The 21,000-nt window shown below is 37.4% G+C and overlaps 2 protein-coding genes across 2 annotated transcripts in view; one reads left to right on the top strand and one right to left on the bottom strand.

The window, feature by feature from the left end:
• Positions 1-21,000, bottom strand: part of LOC307137025 (uncharacterized protein) — a 636,016-nt gene that overhangs the window by 88,980 nt on the left and 526,036 nt on the right. The window lies entirely within an intron of this gene.
• On the top strand, positions 8,736-9,596 carry LOC307137814 (uncharacterized protein; the record flags this gene model as incomplete). Its single annotated transcript, XM_079835780.1, has 1 exon — positions 8,736-9,596. One exon carries the CDS (start codon positions 8,736-8,738, stop codon positions 9,594-9,596), a length of 861 nt encoding a protein of 286 aa, XP_079691906.1.

The raw sequence follows: 21,000 nt of genomic DNA on the forward strand, positions 1-21,000 counted from the left end.
TAACTGATTCTGTCCATCTCTTTGTCAGTGATGGCGCTGCTTGGATATAAGTTTTAACTTTTTAAAAAGTCTGAAAAGATATGCACCCCCTTTGGTTCCTGAAGTTAAGAATATACTCCAGCAAAATGGGATTCTACGACTTAGATCGCGCCCAAGGGGTAAGAAAGCTGGGAAAACTTGCATTCGCACAATAGGTACAGTTGTTGGAAATCGTCCTACATTTTGTGGAACAACAGGGTATTTAAATGGACAGCTGAATGAGCAACGGCTGTTTACTTCATCTGATGATTGTTACCATCCAAAGAATTTAATTTGCATAAGGACTAACCAACATAAATTAATGCCATCTATGCCTGGTTTTCTCCTTTCCAATGTGCGTTCTTTACGCTACAAATGTGATGAGCTGCATAGTATAGCAGTGAATAATAACTCAGCAGTTATTGCCGTATCAGAGACCTGGCTAAATCCCGATATTCCAGATTCAACTGTAACTTTTCCTGGATACACAATACATCGGCGCGATCGTGAGGGCAGTGGGGGAGGAGGAGTTGCTTTGTACGTCTGTAATAACATCTCTCAGATTCGACTGACTCACCTTGAAGAAGAAAAATTTGAAGTATTGTGGGTCTGGCTACGTCCCAGACGTCTTCCTCTAGGGTTAAGTTGTATTATTGCTGCTGTGCTGTATCTCCCTCCACAGTCCTCAGCAACTGCCCAACCTGATACACTAATCACTCAGTACCTGGATCGTTGCCTTAGAATTATCGAAAGCAACTATCAGCAGGCCGCAATCATCATACTTGGTGACACAAATAAGTACAAGTCCGAAATCATCTGCAGCAGACATGGTCTGAAACAGATAGTGGCTGGAGCAACTAGAAAGGCCAGTCAATTGGACTCAATCTTTACTAACATTTCATCCATGTATCAGTCACCAGAGCACCTGCCTCCTGTTGGCTCTTCTGACCATGAGACTATCTTGCTCAAGGCTGGAAGCTGGCCTACCAAGCCTACCAAGCATATTTTTTGTCGAAAACGCACTTCAGAAACAAAGAGGCAACTGGGCCTTCTCATGAATACTACAGATTTTTCTCATATCAATGAGGCTAAGAACCCTGAGAGTAAGGTTAGTGCCTTTATTTCCACTATAAGGTCTATCTTGGATAAAACAGTTCCATTTAAGAAAGTTTCAATCACAAACAATGATAAGCCTTGGATGACTGTTCAGATTAAAGATCTGATAAAAGATAGACAGCGTGCATTCTGTTCTGGCAATAAAACCTCTTACAGGAACTTAAAATCAATTATTGCCAAAAAAATTAAGGATGCGAAGAAACAACATTATAAGCATGAGGTGGAGGAATTGCGAGGCACTAAGCCTAAACAGTGGTTTAAGTCTGTGAAGGCACTAATGGGGATGGAAGGAGATGAGAATGATGTGGTGTCTCAGGATCATAACATAATGCAACATGAGTGTGACACCTTGGCTAAGCACTTCGCCTCTGTGTGGGATTTTGCAAATCACACTTCTCTGTCCGAGGAAGAAGTTACCTATAAATTGTCCAATTGCAGTATATCACCTCTGAGTATTGGACAAGTTAAGGCCAGACTCCGTAAAGTGAATGCAGCAAAGCCTACTGGTCCTGATGGCATCCCTTCTTGGGTTTTAAAGACCTTTCATGAGGAGCTGTCGCCGGTGTTATGCAATATTTTTAACTCCTGCATGCAATATAATATTTTTCCAAAACTATGTCAAGGCCATAGTCAAGGCTGTTCCCAAAAAAGCAAAGCCCAGTTTTCCAGTAGATTACCGCCAGATTTCATTACTCAGCTGTGTTGGAAAAGAGTATGAAGGAATACTCAGAGATGCCATTCTGGAGGATACACTTGCCAAAATTGAACCATCGCAACACGGCTTTATGGCAAACAGATCTACTGACACTGCTCTGATTCAAATTTTGCAACACTGGCATGAAGCACTCAATAGCAACCCTAAATTGGATAATCATGCTGTCTTTGTTGATTTTACTCGTGCTTTTGACACTATTGATCACTAAATTGCTTCATGTTTTAGCTGACTTGAATATCAGACGACCCCTCTGGCTCACTGTAAGAAGCTATCTGAGTAACAGAGAGCAAAAGGTGAAGTGGGGCACCTGTGTGTCTAACTCTTGCTTAAATCCAGCTGGTGTTCCTCAGGGGGGACTTCTATCCCCCCTGCTTTTTGTCATCTGCATAAACAGCTTGGATTCTTGTCTGCCTCCTTCGGTAATTCCTGTGAAATATGCCGATGATCTAACAATCACTGAGCTTCTAATGGGATCTCTTCCTGGGTTAACCCAGAAGGCCTTGGATTCAGTGTCGGAATGGGGACAGGAATTTACATTGGCAATGAATGGTACTAAGACAGTGGACATGATCATCAGTGCTAGGAGTGAGGAAAACATTCCCTGTCCTTCTTCTCCTGTTATTTCAGGACATGTAATTAGTAGAGTTTCCACCTTTAAACTGCTTGGAGTTTATATCTCTTCTGATCTGTCATGGGACGCCCACATTAAGTACATGATTATGAAAGTACGTCCTAGAATCTATTATCTTTGTGTTGCTAAAAAAGCGGGTCTCCCTTGTGATTTTCTAACACAAATATATTTAAGTTTTATACGGCCAGTTCTGGAGTACGCTAGCCCAGTATGGGGTGGACTACCTAAAGGTCTCTCTGATGAGTTAGAGAGGGTGCAAAATCGTTGCTGCCGGATAATAGGTATCCCGACTTCAACACTCCCATCACTGAGTGAGAGACGTGATGAAGCCACATTACGTACTTTTACTAAATCAATTAAGGACAGCTCATCACCACTTCCTGTCTGTGGCTCCAACACCTACTTATTTATTGCGGCAGCGCAGGAATTTTGTCATGCCCAGGAGTAAAACAAAAAGACATGAACTTTCTTTTATCCCACGTGCTCTTAAACTGCTTTACAAATAACTTTTAGGTGTTTGATTGTATGAAGTCTATTTCTGCTGTTCTTTTTTTCCTGTGTATTTGTCTTGTATTACCTCACAGAAGTTAATGATAATATTATGTTAGAATTATTTGATTTTATGCTTTGTAGCTTGTTTTAAACCAGGTATATAATGGTTGTTTCTGAGTATGTGTTATGTTTGACACATTTCAGGGTTTTGTACTGCAATACCCTGCATTGTCAAACCTTAAATAAACCAAAACCTAAACCTAAATAAACCTAAATAATGTCATGATTTTTTTTATGACCACTTTTTTTCAGTGGTACAAATTGAATTTGTCATAAAATTTTCATTAAGTGTTAAAACTCTGTCAAATTATTTTATAACAGTGTCATGAATATTTTTCTTGAAAGCATATTGCCCCGTTAGTTAACTCTGCCAACGTCCGATATTTTGTATTTTTTGAACAAGATAGCAAAGCTGCGCGCATAGGATTGTGGGTGATTTGAGAACGCTAAGAGCTTGAAGGCTACACATTTGTATCTTTTCCTGTATAAGGCATATTTTTTCGAACGAAGGACTCAGACCTTGTTTAAAATTCCGAGGATCCTCGACATTGGAACAGTCCTTCGACGGACGTAGATGACGTAGCATCCTCGGAATTCTGGCTTCAGAGGATCCTTCCTTTACATTGAGAAACGCCTCTTGATTAGACTGACAGCACAGCTGATTCGGGGGTTTCCTAGCAACATAAAAAATAAAAAAAACAGCAGCGCACTGCTCTTTTCTCAATGAAAAAACGTCCAAACTACAACCAAAAAAGGCAGTGCGGTGCGCCTCGCGTTTTCGAACCTGAAAAACACATTCTGTGTGATCGGGGCCTAAGCTAGACTTATTCATGATGTAAAAAAGCATTTCAAGAAAATATAAATGTGTGTGATGCTGTAATTAACTATTTTTGCAGTGATATGGACCAACGATATGGACCCACCATTGTACTGTTTTCATTTAATTTTGGGTGAATCAGTTTCCAAATGCAATAAAATATCATTATCCATTTTAATTATTTTTATTTTTATTATTGGATGATTGATTTTATTTCTCGAACACCTATTCATATTTTTAAGACATTTGAAATTGTTTATTATCTGACCTTCTTTTGGAGCTGTTGGAGGAAACTTAAAAAAAACTAAAATATTCATGACGCGGTTATAAAATAATTTGAAAGAGTATTTACACTTAATGACATTTTAATGACAAATTCAACTTGTACCACGGAAAAAGATCCATGACATTATATTAACATCAGTCAACATCAAAACCAACCACATGACAGTTTAATGTAATGTTAACCCTATAAAGTTTCTTAAGTTTGATAATTAATCTGCTATGTCATGTTTATGACAGGTTATGTTGTCTTGGTAATGTCAAGTTGTCATTTTCATTGTTTGGTGAAAGGAAAGGAGCGAGGACTCAATTGCAGAAATATAGGCTTTTTATTATAAAAATAAAATAAAACAAGACAAACAAAAACAACCCAGAGAGGGAAAAACAGACTTGATTTTACTTGATTTGACTTGATTTGACTTGACTTGACTTGGCTTGGCTTGGCTAGCAGGGAGCAGGGAAACATGAGGCACGTTGAACGACGATTCCGTACAGGACTGCAAACACAAGGAGACTAAATAGGGAGCAAACAAAAGAGGGTAACGAGGGAAGACAGGTGGGGCAAATTAACCAATAATCAGGAAACAAGGTGGGCGGGGTTAGACAATAGACATGAGCACATGGCACAAAGAAACACTTGACAAGACATGTGCTCACACCAAACATGACATGAACATGGCAACATGAAAGCGCAGCCAGTGGAAAAACACCAGCCACGTGCTACACAACACAAGACAAACATAACATGAAAGCACGGCCAATGTAAACACGTACCGTGTGCTACACAGAACACAACACACACGGACAAAAGAGCACACGCTCACACGACAAGACAGAGCGAATGCTCATTCTGTGCGCTTGTGACAGAAAACAAATATATGGAGCATGAATGTCCGAATCCCAACACAAAACCAAAACCCAAACTAGACCGAAGTGCTGGGATCCGAACACCACACCCCGCACACAAAACTCACAGGTACAGAAGAGCACGCAGTTGAGCATGCTCAAAGCTGCGCACTCACACAAGACAAGACAAACAATACAGGAGTGTCAGGGCTCTGTCACAAATCAAAAGTAAGCTAGACCAAAGTGACACTGACAGTCATGATAAAGACACTGACAGGTTATGATGTATTGGTTTATGTCAAGTTGTCATAACAAAGACGTCTCAAATAATGTCATTGCATTAAAAATTATATAATTGAGCGAATGACACTTAATGACAGTTGTCATAAACATGCATACAAACTCCTTCATATTCATGACATGTGTCATGTCATGATTATGAAGGTGTCATGTCAGTCTTATGCACACCCCTTCAAGTAAAGTGTTACCAAACATTTATTCTCACTTATATTAGTGTTATTGTTGCATGAACTTGACATTGTAGGCTACTAGTTGAACTATTGCCAGACAAAAATGTTGAAATATGAAATATAGACAGGTATAGGCAACCGTTCAGTGCTAAATAAAGATACACGTATGAGATATTTCTATGCTCTATAATATAAAACACAGCATGAGTAGGGTTGCCAACTGTCCCGTATTAGCCGGGATGTCCTGTATATTGGGCCTAAATCATTTGTGTGTCTTTGTGTGCTCAAGTTAAATGTAGACGCGCGACAAATGTATGCGCTCAAATAGAGAGCAACGCTGCCGTGATGCTCGTTTTTTTCCAGGTGCGTCAATGCCACAGCGAAATGAAAAAGCTTAGCAACGGCAGACACCACGGGAACATTTAGTTTGTTTTGCAAACTAGGTGTGTGCGAGTAAAATACTTTTAAATGTGACAGGAACATCTGTTTGTGTATGCATTTGTAAATTATATTGCAAACAAATGATTATGATATTCACGGTGAGACTGTAATGGGAGATCCATGTTGAAAACAGTTGTGTACAATTTTTTTTTATTTGGATTCTTTGATTAATAGAAAGTTAAAAAACATCATTAATCTGAAATAGAAAGATTTTGTAACATTAAAATGTCTTTCTTGTCACTTTTGACACATTTAATGCATTCTTGCTGAATAAAACGATTTTTTTTTTTAAAACAAATTCATACTGACCCCAGAGTTTTGAATGGTAGTGTCTAATGCTACCTATGTAGCCTACGACCGTACCCTGACGTGCACCTCTACAAAAATGTAACAACGCATCAATTCTACACGGACTGCAAGTGCTGTGATTGGTCTGCCAGAACCCCTCCCTCAGGTCAATAAAAAATAAAATAAAAAATCTGCAATAGGAGTGGAGTGTGTGTGTGTCCAGAAATGGGATGATAGTTTAATCCTTACATCTGCTATATAACACAATATTTTGTAGTCCAGAGATTCTTTATGTTAGTGAATAAATACATAGATCTGCTGTGAGTATCTGAAAGCTCTTGATGGTCTAGTGGTAGAATTTTTGTTAAGCGTGGCAGCGGTTCTGGGTTCTAATCCACGTATCCACCATTGTATAGTTTATTTATTTTTTCATTAAAACCAAAGATGTTACTCAGTGATTGTATGTCAAGAACAGGGACACATTTGAGTGCAACGGAACGAAAAAAGTCTCCGCAACAGCAATCGATTGAAGCGCTTGTCTGTGCACGAGCCAAAACAGCGGCCACGAGCATTCTGCATGATTTCAAAAAAGCATTCCGGCACCAGATCGCCTCTTATTTAACTCTACTAATCAACTAGAGATGCTCAATTTGTATTAGATACAACAACTCAAGCTGCAAGAAAAGTCGCCATCTCTTTGCCGCCATTACTGCTGCTGCTACTACGAAAATGTACACAACAAGCTGCTTCTTCTTTGGCTTTTGTCTTGATACTGTGGGTTACACCATTAACATGCCCGTGGACACTGCCTACTAGCGGTCTGCATGTGTAATTGCATATTGACTTGGACAACAACGCAGAAGTATAAATGAAAACCGACGTGTAACTTGCGGTGTAGAGGATACGGCGTAGGTCCGACGCAGAAGTATAAATCAGCCTTAATAGGGCCATTATGGTAGGGTCTGTCTTCCAGGTGTGAAACACATCAATATTCATGATGATTCAGTACAATGTACTTATTATGTTCATATTGTATTGCAAAACACTTTTGCTGATATTGAGGTGGGATACAGGTGAGGTGGGATACAGGTAAAGTTAGGGACAGGTGTGGTGGTATGGGTAAGTTTAAGGGTAGGGTTAGGTGTAAAGGATGGGTCAACAGTGTAATTATAAATGTAACTACAGATATTAATTACAGATGTAATTACATGCAGGTAATTTTTTAAATGTAAGTACAATGTAAAAGCATGTATATACACAATAAGTGCATTGTATCAAATTATTAATTTAAATGTTAGTACATAGTAGTTAAGACCACCTAATATAAAGTGGGTCCATTTTTTCACAAACCATGCATATACTTCATTTTCTCAAAACTACACACTTTTAAATACATGTTGCTCAGGTTTTATTGTAGCAGAGTTTGTGCTGAATACAGAGTAATAAGACATTAGACATGAAAATGTTACAAGTAACAGAAATAAGCACAAATGTCAGGGCATGTCAAAACATCTCCAGGGCCCAGAAAACAGCTCAGGGTTCAGAGGGTTAAAATAGCATGATAGGGGTATTCTTTAAATGTAAATTACTGGGTTTCAGTCAAGTCAGATGCAATTAAAATAAGATACAAGTGCCATTGCATGCTGAACTGAAAAATATATTCATTGCCGATCACAAAACTCAGATTTCCACCACAGAAACAAAGGTTTTAACTGATTTTAATTCATAATTTTTTGAATGAATGTGTATAATGCTCAAATATTTTTCAAATATTTTCCAAATCAAAGTAAACTAGGAATACTAATGAAATCAGGCTGAATGGTTATTGTAAGTGGTTGCTACTAGTCTGCCATTTATCCAATAACATTTTACCAGTGACCTCACCTTTTCCATACTGAAGGTTGTAAAATAGTAATAACCTCTTTACACTTTTTACACACCTGTTCCTGTCGTAACACATTGTTTTTTCTTTGTCATAAACCATAAAAGTTTGGTCTAAATATTTGCATATATTGTGTTTTATGTGACGTGTAGCAGATGAACTCAAGGTCATATAGTATTCTTGACTCTAAACGCAGCACAGAGATTTGTACACATCCAGAGAGACTGGACATTCACTCTTCAGGTGATGATAACTTTTTGATTCAGCTGTTTTAACCTCACTTATATCAACCAACAGTAACTGTTTATCCAATAATGTTTTGGGGTGTGTTTAATGCACATTGAGTAAAACTGAAATTAAATGAAAAATGCCATGCTTATAAATTTAGGCTAAGCACTGAATATATATGCAATCATATTTTGAAGTGATTTAATAATCGTGTGGTCTGGTTATACGGGTTAGAATTAGGAACTTTGTATTACAAAATAATTGTATTATGTTGTTTACTGGATGAATGTATTTGTGTTGATTAAATGTTATGATTATCTTATTGACTAAGTCTGAATTAACTGTTTCATTTACAGTTCTCCATAAAAAAATAAAAAATAAAATAAAAACACAGTTGCAATATTATATTTGGTTTGTGAGCTGCTGAAATAAGAAGACAAACGAAGGAGATGAATAACTCTACAGTGAACTTCACCACACCTGAAACATCTACAAACTCCACAGCTCAGTCCATTGAGCAAATGGACAGTCTGGAAATCTGTGCGTACAGCATCAATTTATTTTTTAGTCTTCCAGTACACTCCTATATTATATGGCTCATCATCACAGGAACAGGAAGTGGAGTCGCAGCAGAGTTCTTCATCCTCAATCTCTGTGTTTGTGAGATTGGTACCTGTCTGACCTGTTTGGTATCTATACTGACAATTTACATTTCAAGTCTCTCATTTTTAATGCTGTTTCTACAAGGACTAATTCTCACCGGTCGTCCTCTGTCTCAGTGTCTGATCTGTGTTGAGCGTTACATGGCAGTGGTTCATCCTGTAACCTTTCTGAAGTACAAACCTCTCAGATATAGAGTGATCTGCTGCACTGTGGCCTGGATAATTATTCTTGCCTCTTGTTTCTATTGTTTATTTATTGCAATCTCTCACAACATACAGGTGCAAACGTGGTTCTTCTCACTGCAGTTCCTCCTCTTCTTCTGCATCCAGTTGTTTTGTCTTGTGGCTGTTCTCAGAGCTCTGAAGCAGTCAGGACCAGGAGAGAGAGGGAGAAAGAGAGATGTGGAAAACCACACGAAGAGAAGAGCGTTTTATCTCATTCTAATAACTACTGTGAGCATGGTTTTTATATATGTTCCATTTACTATCACTGGATTCTATGTCATCCTTACACAACAGAATAATCCTGCATATTGGACCCCTGGTTTGGTATGTTATATGTTGGCTGGTTTCGTTCAACCTGTTCTTTATTTTCACCAGACTGGAAAACTGACTCTGTTCCTCATAAGACTTGCAATATTTCACTAAATCCAGTTACTTTACTTTCTAAATGTTGTATTAGATTAACTTTAATTAATTCATTAATGATTTGTTTATTTTAATATTAAATGTAGTCATTGTAGATTTTAGTATTTTTTTTCTATAAAAAACTTTACTTCTTTTCTATAAAACTGTTCATCAATGGTTTACTGTCACCTTTTCCATATTGAGGGTTTCCACAGAGATTGTTATAAAGTGTATTTCTTTCTCTCTTTTTTGAACACTCAACAATCCAAAAGAAAAATGTCTGTATCCTGCAGCCACATACAAATTTTTGGACTGTCCAATGAAAGGTTCAATGAAAGAGCTGATATTTACACAAAAAGGTAAATGTATTCATTGACATACTAAACATTTAGATAGCAAAACATTCATATATAGCAAAATGTTCCACCTGTGAAAGTCTAGATTTATAAAGATAGTTTTGGCAGATTGATTATGTTTTAGCCTTTTTTATAACAATACTTTTTTTCAGCCTCAATATTGAAGTTGAGAGTCAGCTGATAAATATCATGGTCACATGATGATGACATACTGGGAAGGCATTATTATCTGAGATTTTTTTAATTATTATTTATTATGCATGAACTTAGGGTTGGAAAAAAATGTCCCATGCATGTTCGGTATGCTTAGTGCTTTGTTTTAAACATAAACTAGTCTTCCAAAGCAATAATTATCCCCCCCCCCCCTCCTTTTTGTTCCTTAAAAGTTTAGTCTAAAAATTTGCATATCTTGAGTTTTATGTGATGTATATCAGATTAAATTCTTCTAGTCTCTAAAACACCGCACAGAAATGTATAAACATCCAGAGAGACTGGACATTCACTCTTCAGGGGTCTCATTTATAAAGCGTGCGTACGCACAAAACGGGACTGGAAACGTACGTACGCCAGTTCCCACGCAAAGGTTGTGATCTATAAAAAACAAACTTGACGGGAGAATGTGCGCACTTTTAAGCAAACTTTGAGCCGTGCGTACGCACATTCTGGAGACAAATGGAATTGGCGACACAGATGGTGAGGTTGTGAACTGAAGTTAGATTGTAAAACATAAATGTGAGAAGAACGATTATAAGAATTAATGGCATTTAATTTTCACTCCATTTCATACGTTATATCGTGTTATTTGAGCCGATTGTTTTAGGCTATATACATCTAGTAAAATCCAAACATAATTCAAAATGTGTTAAAAAAATGCTTACAAACTCTTTTACTAGAGTGAGAAAAGTAATGAAGTAAGAACAATTTAAAACTGTTTTCATATTGATATACACATTTACATTAATGTTCCAGTTTCATTAATGGTGATATGCACTTAAATTACATAAAGTCATTACTCAGAATTTAAACAAAAATTATATGAATTTAGATAGACATGTGGAGGTGCTACTTTGATCAGTTTTCCTGTGACACGCTGTTTTAATGACAGCAAGGATAGGTTCATTCCAATCATTCCTCTTTAAACTAAACTGCAGATCTCATGGTATGACAAAATATGTTTTAGCGAGAACGATGATCAGTGATGCACACTTACTTCGATATCACAGACACTGCAGGATTCGGTGGTCGAACGGTCAATTATTCGGTTTGAATAGGTCCAATGATAATAGCTTACTGTAGCCTACAACCATAGCTGCACGGACACGGAGTGTAAAGACATCTTCACAAAATTATGAAAAATACCACTGTATTTGAAGGATACAACTTAAAGAAAAAATTACGATTTGCACGTTTCCTTTTTTAAAATACTTTGTCAGTGACGCTGAGTCAGATGATTGTATATATTCTGCAATAAATAAGTTGGCCTCTCTATTTAAATTAAAATAGCCTAAACATCCTATATGTTCACATTATCAGCAAAACTGCATGAATTTGAGTTGAAGGGTTTTAAAATAAACTAAATATTTTGAATTAAAATAACATTTGGCCCGTGGAAATTAATGAATAAACTTTATTTTAAAAGAATATCTGAGAAGTATTTTATACAATTTTGTTTTTATGGATATTTTGATATATTTATTCTAAAACATAAAAAGGATATTGAATGATTGTCAGCAATGTACTGTGTAAGGCACAAATGGCATTTATAGTCCGTATCTAATATTTTTCAATGTCTTGTACCTTTGACAGTGTTCAACATGGTGTCACGTGGATGGTAATATGCATGCAAATGATATGCAGATGAGGTTATGCATAGTAAAACTAGGCGTTGTAAGCTCCATATATGGTGATTTCAGGGAGGAGACAGGGTGGAGATGCACGTACACACAATCTTCTGCTGGCTGTGATTTACAAAGGGATTTTTGTGCAGGTTCTGGCGTACACATGGTTTTATAAATCTGAATTTTTTTGTGCGTACGCAAAATCTAGCTTTTGTGCGTACGTTCACTTTTAGGATGAAATCTACAGTACGCAAAGTTTTATAAATGAGAGCCCAGGGGCCTCATTTATAAACATTGCGTACGCACAAAAGAAGGCATACGCCGCTCTCTACGCAATAATTGGTATTTATAAAAAGCAAACTTGACGGGAAAATGTGCGGTCCTTCACGCAAGCTCTGACCCAGGCGTACACACAAAAACGGGTGAAATGAGAAATAGCGACACCGTTGGCAGATGGAAGAAACACGTGAAAGTGTGTGAAACTGTAGACTGTTGAGTAAAAGAAATCGCAATACTGCCTCTCATAAATAACATGAAGACTTCACAAAGCAAGTCTTACAATTTACAGCCTACATGAACTCCCGTTTGATCGATCTACAGTGTAAAAAATTAAATCAAACGAAAATTACAACATAAATGCAAATTAACACATATTTGCAAAAAGAAAAGTGAATATGTTCTGCAATAATATTGGCATGTTATGCAATTCATCCTCATAAATAATCTACATTTACATTTATGCATTTGGCAGACGCTTAAGCGACTTACAGTGCCCTTATTGCAGGGACAATCCCCCTGGAGCAACGTGTAGTAAAGTGCCTTGCTCAAGGACACCAAATAATATGGTAAACAGAACGAAATAATGTACAAAACTGATATTCTCGTCAATGTGTCCGTCTGGTGGAGCAGATATGGATGCAATTAGATAGATAGATAGATAGATAGATAGATAGATAGATAGATAGATAGATAGATAGATAGATAGATAGATAGATAGATAGATAGATAGATAGATAGATAGATAGATAGATAGATAGATAGATAGATAGATAGATAGATAGATAGATTAATTGTCCACTGGGGAAAGTTGTTTTCATAGTAAAAATTTATTCATCAGCTACGGAATCATGGCATTCATGCATATGCCTTTAGTTTTATTTTTTGATAAAATAACGTATATATGACGTATGTCTCAACCATTCAGAAAGCTGCAAGAAATTAAATTTGCACTGAACTATTTCCCATTTCTACGTAGATAATAGGGATAGGGATTAATAAGGATTCCCCAATAATTGCCGCCAGTCTCTCATCAAGAGGGGTCAGCTCCGGTGTCCCCTTTCCCCCACCCTTGGCAGACACACTCTGGCGATGGAGCGCTAGACGCTTTTTTGCCTCGACTTTGATGTCCGACCATTTCTTTTTTATTTCGGCTACGGTCCGACGTTGTGAGGCTACAGCATTTACGGCGTCTGCAACTGCAACCTTTTGCCACTCAAGTGCCTTTTTGGCATTAGTAATGCCCACACTGTGCCCTCCATTTCTCTCCTCTTTTCCACCTCGCCAACGATAACTTCTACTTCACATTGAGTTAAGTTAAGTTTTTTTTTCATTTCCTCTCTGTGTTTGCCATGATTTCACAATCGATGAATATTAACTTGTGGGCGTTTCACAGACTATTTATGGGCAACTATGGGCGTGACATGAAGCCACAAAAGCTGCGCTACATTTAGAATTGATTGTGATTTATTAAGGGAAAACTTTGTAGGATGTTTTATAAATCCGAATATTTCTGTGCGTACGCACGTCCTATGTTTCATCCGTATGCCACTTCTGACGCAAATCCTACGCAAAGTTTTATAAATGAGGCCCCAGCTGATTAAAAACTTTTTGATTTCTTGTTTTAACCTCAGTCCTATCAACCAGCAGTGTAATTGTGTTTATCTGATAATGTTTTGTAATGTGTTTAATGCTACAGCTAAAATTGGAATTAGATATTTTCTGAACAGAAGTACATAATTTTAAAGGAAATATATGAAAGAAAATGACTTGTTTAATAGTTTAGGCTGTTGTGAACTTCTGTTGTTTCTTGAAGTAGAGACCAGGAGACGTCGGGATCAAACAGAAGTTATTCTTTTAATGAGAACGCTCTGTGCTGCAGGTCGTCTGAAAACAGTCTGATTTAACAGTACAAAATAATGCAATTTATCTACATTTCAGGGGGAGGGGTTATACAGCAGAGGAGGAGACACTCTGAACAATACAATGCAAATGTTGTATAGGTAAAAAGGACACACCCTACATAACTGTGTCTCTCGTCCAGATTCAATCAGCATAACAGTGCCATTCAAATGCATAGATGCTAATCCCATCACTCAGGCAGTATTGCTCTAAACTTGTCATGGTAAATAGTCAGGAAATGCTTAAAGACAAAAGACTTAATGTCTCAACCACTTACACAGCCTGACGTAATCTCCTTAGAATTTCCTCAAGTTTACTTCAAAATGTAAAACACAAATATAGATAATGTTTTCAGTTATATTCTATTACATTGGAACCTAGATATAACAATGTATAAATGTGTAATCCCACAAGGCTAAGCATAAATACTACTTAATACATACAACCATATTTTGAAGTCATTTAATAATGATGTGCTGTTTTTTTAGTTTAAATGATGAACTTTGGCCCCCCTCCTCCTTTTTTCAGTTTATGACGATTTTAAACCGTTTCGTGGAAAGACGTGTAAGAACTCGCTACGCTGTTTTCTCTGCGCATACACCCAAATCGCACGCAGAGAACCGCGTCTAGACGGTTCCCTTTTGCTTCTCATGTTCACGCGTCATTTCTTGAGAATGATAATTTCTGTGACTTTTTCCACTAAACTATTTGATCTGAAGGGTTTTCAGTGCTCTCTCCCGTCTCACGGCCATAGCAGGGCAGAAATGTCACCAGAATGTGTGAAAAACAATCTATTTAATGAGTTCTTGAACTGCTGCGTCTCCGAGCAACACTGTTTTATTCCTCAAAGAATCAGCGAATTTGAACAAATCATGAGTAAATGATTTATTTAAGCTACCCATTCATAAATACAATTTGCAATTTGAACGAATCTGTTGAATGAAGGATTCTACTCACTCAATACAGCACCATGAGGACCATTTTAGGTTTATATTTTAAAAGTAGTCTATTATTTAATTAATTACTAGCTAGGCTAAATAGGCTACATCTTCAACAGTTTAATTAGATTACTTTACTATTTACTCTCTTTCTAAAAACCATTCCATTCCACTGGTTATTGCTAAGTAGCCTACTTTGTAAAGCCTATATCAACCTCGACCAGTTGAACAATATAAAGATAGACATGAAACTGCTCTTTTAATTCTATCAATAAATACTATACAATTGCATAAATTATTCTTGAACTGACCAAAGTATTTAAAGGGTGAAGGTTACATTACATTTTAACATAATATGTAAAATCTGACATAAGAGGACACAGATATGACATTTAACACATTTAAAAATACTGTTCATCTCTGGCTTTATTGCTCACTGTTATTTCAGGGTTTTGATCTTCTCTCGACTCTTTGACTAGGCTAGCCATGTTGCATATTAATTGTTCTAGGAACCTCAAAGTATATTTAATTTTTTTGTGTATTTCTTGCTACTCTATAATGCTCCAGTTGAGGTCATTTGTAGCGTATAGGGCTCCAACATAAACTCAAGTCCAGGGGCCCCCAGTCCTACCCTGATTCTATTTATTTGTGCTACTGCTTGTAATTTGTTCTTATTTTAGTACTGACTCTTTACTTGTCTTAATATTTATTAAAATACTAATACTTTTTTTGTGGTGGGGCCAGTGCAAATTTTTGCAGGGCAAATCAAAATCTGGACCAGAATGAACCTGTAGAAAAGCTACGTTGCATTGAGCCCTGCAAATATAGATTTCCTTTCAAGACCTGCCTCTTTTGTTATAAAATTAAGTTTTGTTACGGGGGAAAAAAAATGTTAAAAGTATGGGCCCACCAGGAATTTCAATTGGCCCACCCTGCAACCCAAAGCTGGAGCCGGGACTGTTTGTATTACAAAATATTTGTATTACGGTGTATATTGGATGAATGTATTTAAATGCTATGTTTACCTTATTGACTGAATAACTGGTTCCTTCACAGTACTCCTTAATAAAGATAATAGTTGCAATATTATACAGTTTGGGAGTTTGAACTGAGAAGACAAACACAGAGAAGATGAATAACTCTACAGTGAACTTCACCACACCTGAAGCATCTACAAACTCCACAACTCAGTCCTTTGGGCCACTGGACTTTGTGGAAATCTGCATCGACAGCATGAATGTCCTGTTTGGTGTTCCTATATACAAACATCTATGTTATATGGCTCATCATCACAGAAACAGGACGTGGAGTAGCATCAGAGTTGATACAATGATGTGATGACACAATTGACTGGCGCTGACGCAAGCTGTTAGTAAATCCCATTATTCAGTTATTATAGTTTAAAAAATAAATAAATAAAATGTATTTAATGGAGAAAAAAAAAACTGTCAATACATTCCTTGTGGAACAGGTTACATTATGAATAATTATTATTAATAATATAAAAACATAAATAAATAAAATAAATCCCAGCATGTTGTCAGTTATGTTGTTGGAAGAATATTATGTAACTAATAGGGGTTAGACTAGGATGATAAAGTTGCATAAGGTATTATAAGACCAGGCCAGAGGACTAAAAAAATACAATATTAATAAAAATCATATGAAGAATAATATTAATACAAAATACATGCATGTTACATTAATAATAAGAATATACTAATATAGTAATATGTAAGGATCGGTTTTGGTGCTAAGACAAAAGCTGAGATACACACCCCAGCAATTGAACAATACAAGTCACTAATCTTGAGAGAAGATCTCACAGAAACTGTGTGACAACACCCTGACAAACATTTCTCCCCCCTCCCCATTTTGCCCTCTCCTTGCCCTGTTTTCAAGTCACCAAATGCAGATACACCAGTGATGATGTATCTTGTAAATCTATTGTTTTATCCCTTTCATGTTTGATGTCTTTTTAAAGGTCTCGGTGCGAATGGTAAAATGGTCTCAGTTTCACTGCAGTCACTAGTAGTATTAGAAAGATTGAAAACTAATGAGAATTCAGGAGTCTCTTCAAAGATATCTGATCCAGAGTCCTGCACGGGTGCAGGAAAAAACCTCCTACTGTGTCGGATACGGGTGCGGGTCGGGTCGGACAAGGGAGAAACACGGGTCTAAACACGGGTTTTAAACAGTCACGTGTAACGAATATAGGCCTATATATAAACAATATATGCATGTATATTGTAGATGTGTTCCTAAAAATATGCATATACAAAAATATGCCTTGCCTGTATTCCAAGTTGATAAAATAATTTCAAATCCATATCAGTTTATCTGTGGCCGTGCGGCGCGCGCGTGCCCTCACAGAAGAATCACAACCGCGCGCGATCTGCCTGTACTGCAGTCGTCAAGATGGATCATGAGGAGTTTAAGAAAAGATATCCGCAAATGTGGAACTTCATCGCTGAGGAAGCACGCAGATAACTGTGGTAACAAACCAAGCACAAGCAGTTCTATCGAACAGTATTTGTGTTATGTTTCCTGAGTTTGGTCTCTTAATAACACTGTCTTAGTACATTAAGCCACGTTAAGTGTTTTTTATAATGGTTTTCTATGGTAGGAAAACGTTTAACGTGTAATTATATGCGTTGCGTTCATATTCTGGGCTCATCTGATTTTTTGTACATAGTATACGTTATTAGTATTATGTTTACTGAGTTTGGTCTCTTAATTAACAGTACATTAAGCCACGTTAAGCTCCCGGCAGAAGTTGTCCTTGTGTTAATGGTCGTGTAATAACTTCTGTATGCTGGCAATAAACATTTTTGTAAGTGTGTTTATAATGTGATATGCTTAACTGATTTTATTGCGGGTGTGGGTCGGGTGTCAGTTCTATTTTAAATTTTAAGCGGGTCGGGTCGGGTGCGGATTTTATTTAGTGCTGTTGTCGGAAAACGGGCCGGATGCGGGTTTAAGCACTGCGGGTACGGGCGGGTGCGGGTTTTCAAAATTGGACCCGTGCAGGACTCTGATCTGATCCACTCCCCCAAAACCAGGTGGTTGTGTTGCAAATATTTACAACCCTTTTGTTCTAGTTGGAGTATTTAAGGCTGGGTAACCTAACTTTCGGGGGAATATTCTGTAGTCAGAACCCCCATTGCAATTGTGTTTTATGTTTTTACGCTGATCAGTTGTGTACCATGGATTCTTGTTTACTTATTTACTTTTCCTGTCTGGCCAAAATAAATGTTAATCTTGATTTATCTTGTATGATTCTGAAATCATTATTCTAGTATGGATTGATGTATACTCTATTACCGCAAAATCTAGGGTTATGATAGATCACACCGATGACGGCACGACAAGCATGGGGCGCAGCGTGCACGATATTCCGATTTCTGACTATCGCTGGATTGGCAAGTTGCAATTCGTGAATATTACTAAAATTACACTTTTTGTTGAGTGAGCATGTGCAACCACTTAAAGGTAAAATATTCACTCTGCATCCTCTGACTAATTACAGAAGTAACCATTTTGTGCCCGTGAACGCGCGTCCGGAAGCGTCTTGTTTCTCTGCGATATTGGGTCTCTCGATGAACGAATATGAAAACTAGGAAGATACAAAGAAAATCAACGATCTAAATTAAATCGCAACTAATCTTAAAATCAGCTGATAAACTCTAAACCTAACACACTTTACGGAGTCACATAAAATTGGAGTCAGATAAAAGTATTTATGGAGTCAGATTTAAAATGAGATATCAATAAATTAAGGCTGTGTTCACACTGCAGGGCTTAATGCTCAATTCCGATTTTTTGAAAAAATGCGATTTTTTTGCAAGGCCGTTCACATTTCCAATTAAATGCGACCTTTTGTGATCTCCTGTGTGAACGTGAAATGACCCAGAAGTGACCCGCATGCGCAGAAAAGTACTCAACGGTCAACGACGTCACTTGTTGTTTACGGAAGTAGCCAAATATGGGTGTCAGCATTGGAGTTCGTTTAGCTTTATTAAAGTTATTTTCGCAACGGAGCCAGCACCATTACAACCTTCTCATGTGAAGAAGAAAATTAAAAAAGAGGAGGAGAGCAAGGTTTTTGGCCATGGCGTTTTGTGGAGCAGTGGTAGCAACGTCGGTACAGAGAAACGTGTGTGTGCGCCTGTGCGGAGCCGCAGCCAGGAGTGGTGGGAGACTGATGTGAGTGGCTTTACTGATACCGAATTCGTCAGTAACTTCAGAATGACCAGATCCACCTTCAATTATGTTTACGAGCGCCTTCAACTAACTTTGTCACGGGAAGAGACACGTCTGCGGCGGCCCATAGTGCAGAAACGCGTTGGAGTGTATTTACTAGCAACAGGTGCGTACTTCTTTTATTGGCGGTTAGCAACTATTTCTTGTGCATTACCGCCACCACTGGACTGGAGTAAGGAACGGGAGTTACAATGATGACGTTTGTCGCGTATCAACGACGTGCGGGTCGGATATATGTGACCTGGCAGTTCAGACTGAAGACGCATTTCAAAAGATCGGATATGTATCGGATTTGGACCACATACCCAAGTGGCCTGGGTCGCATTTGAAAAGATCGGATCTGTGTCGTTCAGACTGTCATGAAAAGATCACATACAGGTCGCATAAGGGCAAAAAAATCGGAATTGGGTCGTTTCAGCCTGCAGTGTGAACGCAGCCTAAGAGAACTTCACGAAGAGCTGAAAAGGCTTACACGCAGAATTCCTTTTGACCAAGCCATTAGCATCTGGTTTTTGGGCTAAATGAATGGAAGTTTACAAATACTAATTCAAATAAATTATTATTTAAAAAGGATATGTATAACACCAAGTGCTGCCTATAGGTTCTGTAAAGCACTTTTAAAGCATTGGTTCTTAATGGAACCTTATAAATAGGGTTCTATTTAGCTCCAAATATGGTTCTGCTATTGTAGCCAAAGAAACTCTAATTTGGTACTGTTTAGAACTGTTTTTCTAAAGAGTGTACACATTGGGATATTGATTACTCAAATTCTAGTAACATGACTATGTACAACCTCTACACTATGTACAATGCTGTAGAACGTTACCGCTGGTATTAATCAAGAACAGGCAGGACCTATTTTTATATAATTTTTTTATGATGTTTAAACACATTGTTCTGTTACATATCCTTTTTACATTTCCTTTTTACATCTCAGCCGAATATTAATTATAAATGTCAACTATAAATGTGTGTGTTCACTGCCTGTTTAGTAATGTGTGTTTATGCTGACATAATAAAAATATGCATTGTCTTTTTAAATCTTCTATTAAGTGTCATTATTTTTACTGAGTTGGCTCATGCATTTTATGTTTCGTGTTCCAGAACTGTGATGTAATTTCCAGTAAAGGAGCATATAGTGAGCATCGATGCTCCCTGATTTTTGTGGTGCATTGTGGGATTTTTTGAGGGAGCGAACATTCCAGTGCACTCATACACACTAAATAAATTGGGTTCTTCAGCGGTTCTTTGGGGTGGTACTATATAGCACCCCAATAGGATTTAAAAAAACAACAATAAAATACAGTGTATTTCCTGAAGATAACATGGTTCTCAATATTTTTCCCCTAAGGCCGGTAGATTCGAGGGGAGCTTTGAGGTTTGACTGACAGTTTGATAAGCCAATGGAGTTACGAGATTTAGTCACAAGCTCTTTTTATTACTTTTCATTGGGTAAATATTTTGAAAATCCACAGGGAGACGTAAAGGGTGACCATTAATATTTTACAAAAGAAAATAAATAAATAACATTTATTTCTGCACAACAGCGACAATATGAATTAATGTTTAGAATCTTTTAACGATACACAATAAATGTTTATGCTTACCTTTGCATGCCCTTCTGCAATATTACTCTGAGGTGACGAAGCTTCTGGGATGAACAGAAACTGACGAATCAAACTTTTGACAAGCAAGTGAAATGCACCTAAACTGCTCTTGACTACACCACTCCAATTTTACTTGGGTAGGGAGATCCCCAAATCACTTAAAGGTTTCCCCGCACGGCTATTTAATTCAATGAATAAACTTAAAGGCAGAATTAGTATAACCAAGTCCTTTTTATTTAGATACA

This window comes from Gobio gobio (assembly GCF_949357685.1).
Source record: "Gobio gobio genome assembly, chromosome: 14".
Taxonomy (NCBI): domain Eukaryota; kingdom Metazoa; phylum Chordata; class Actinopteri; order Cypriniformes; family Gobionidae; genus Gobio; species Gobio gobio.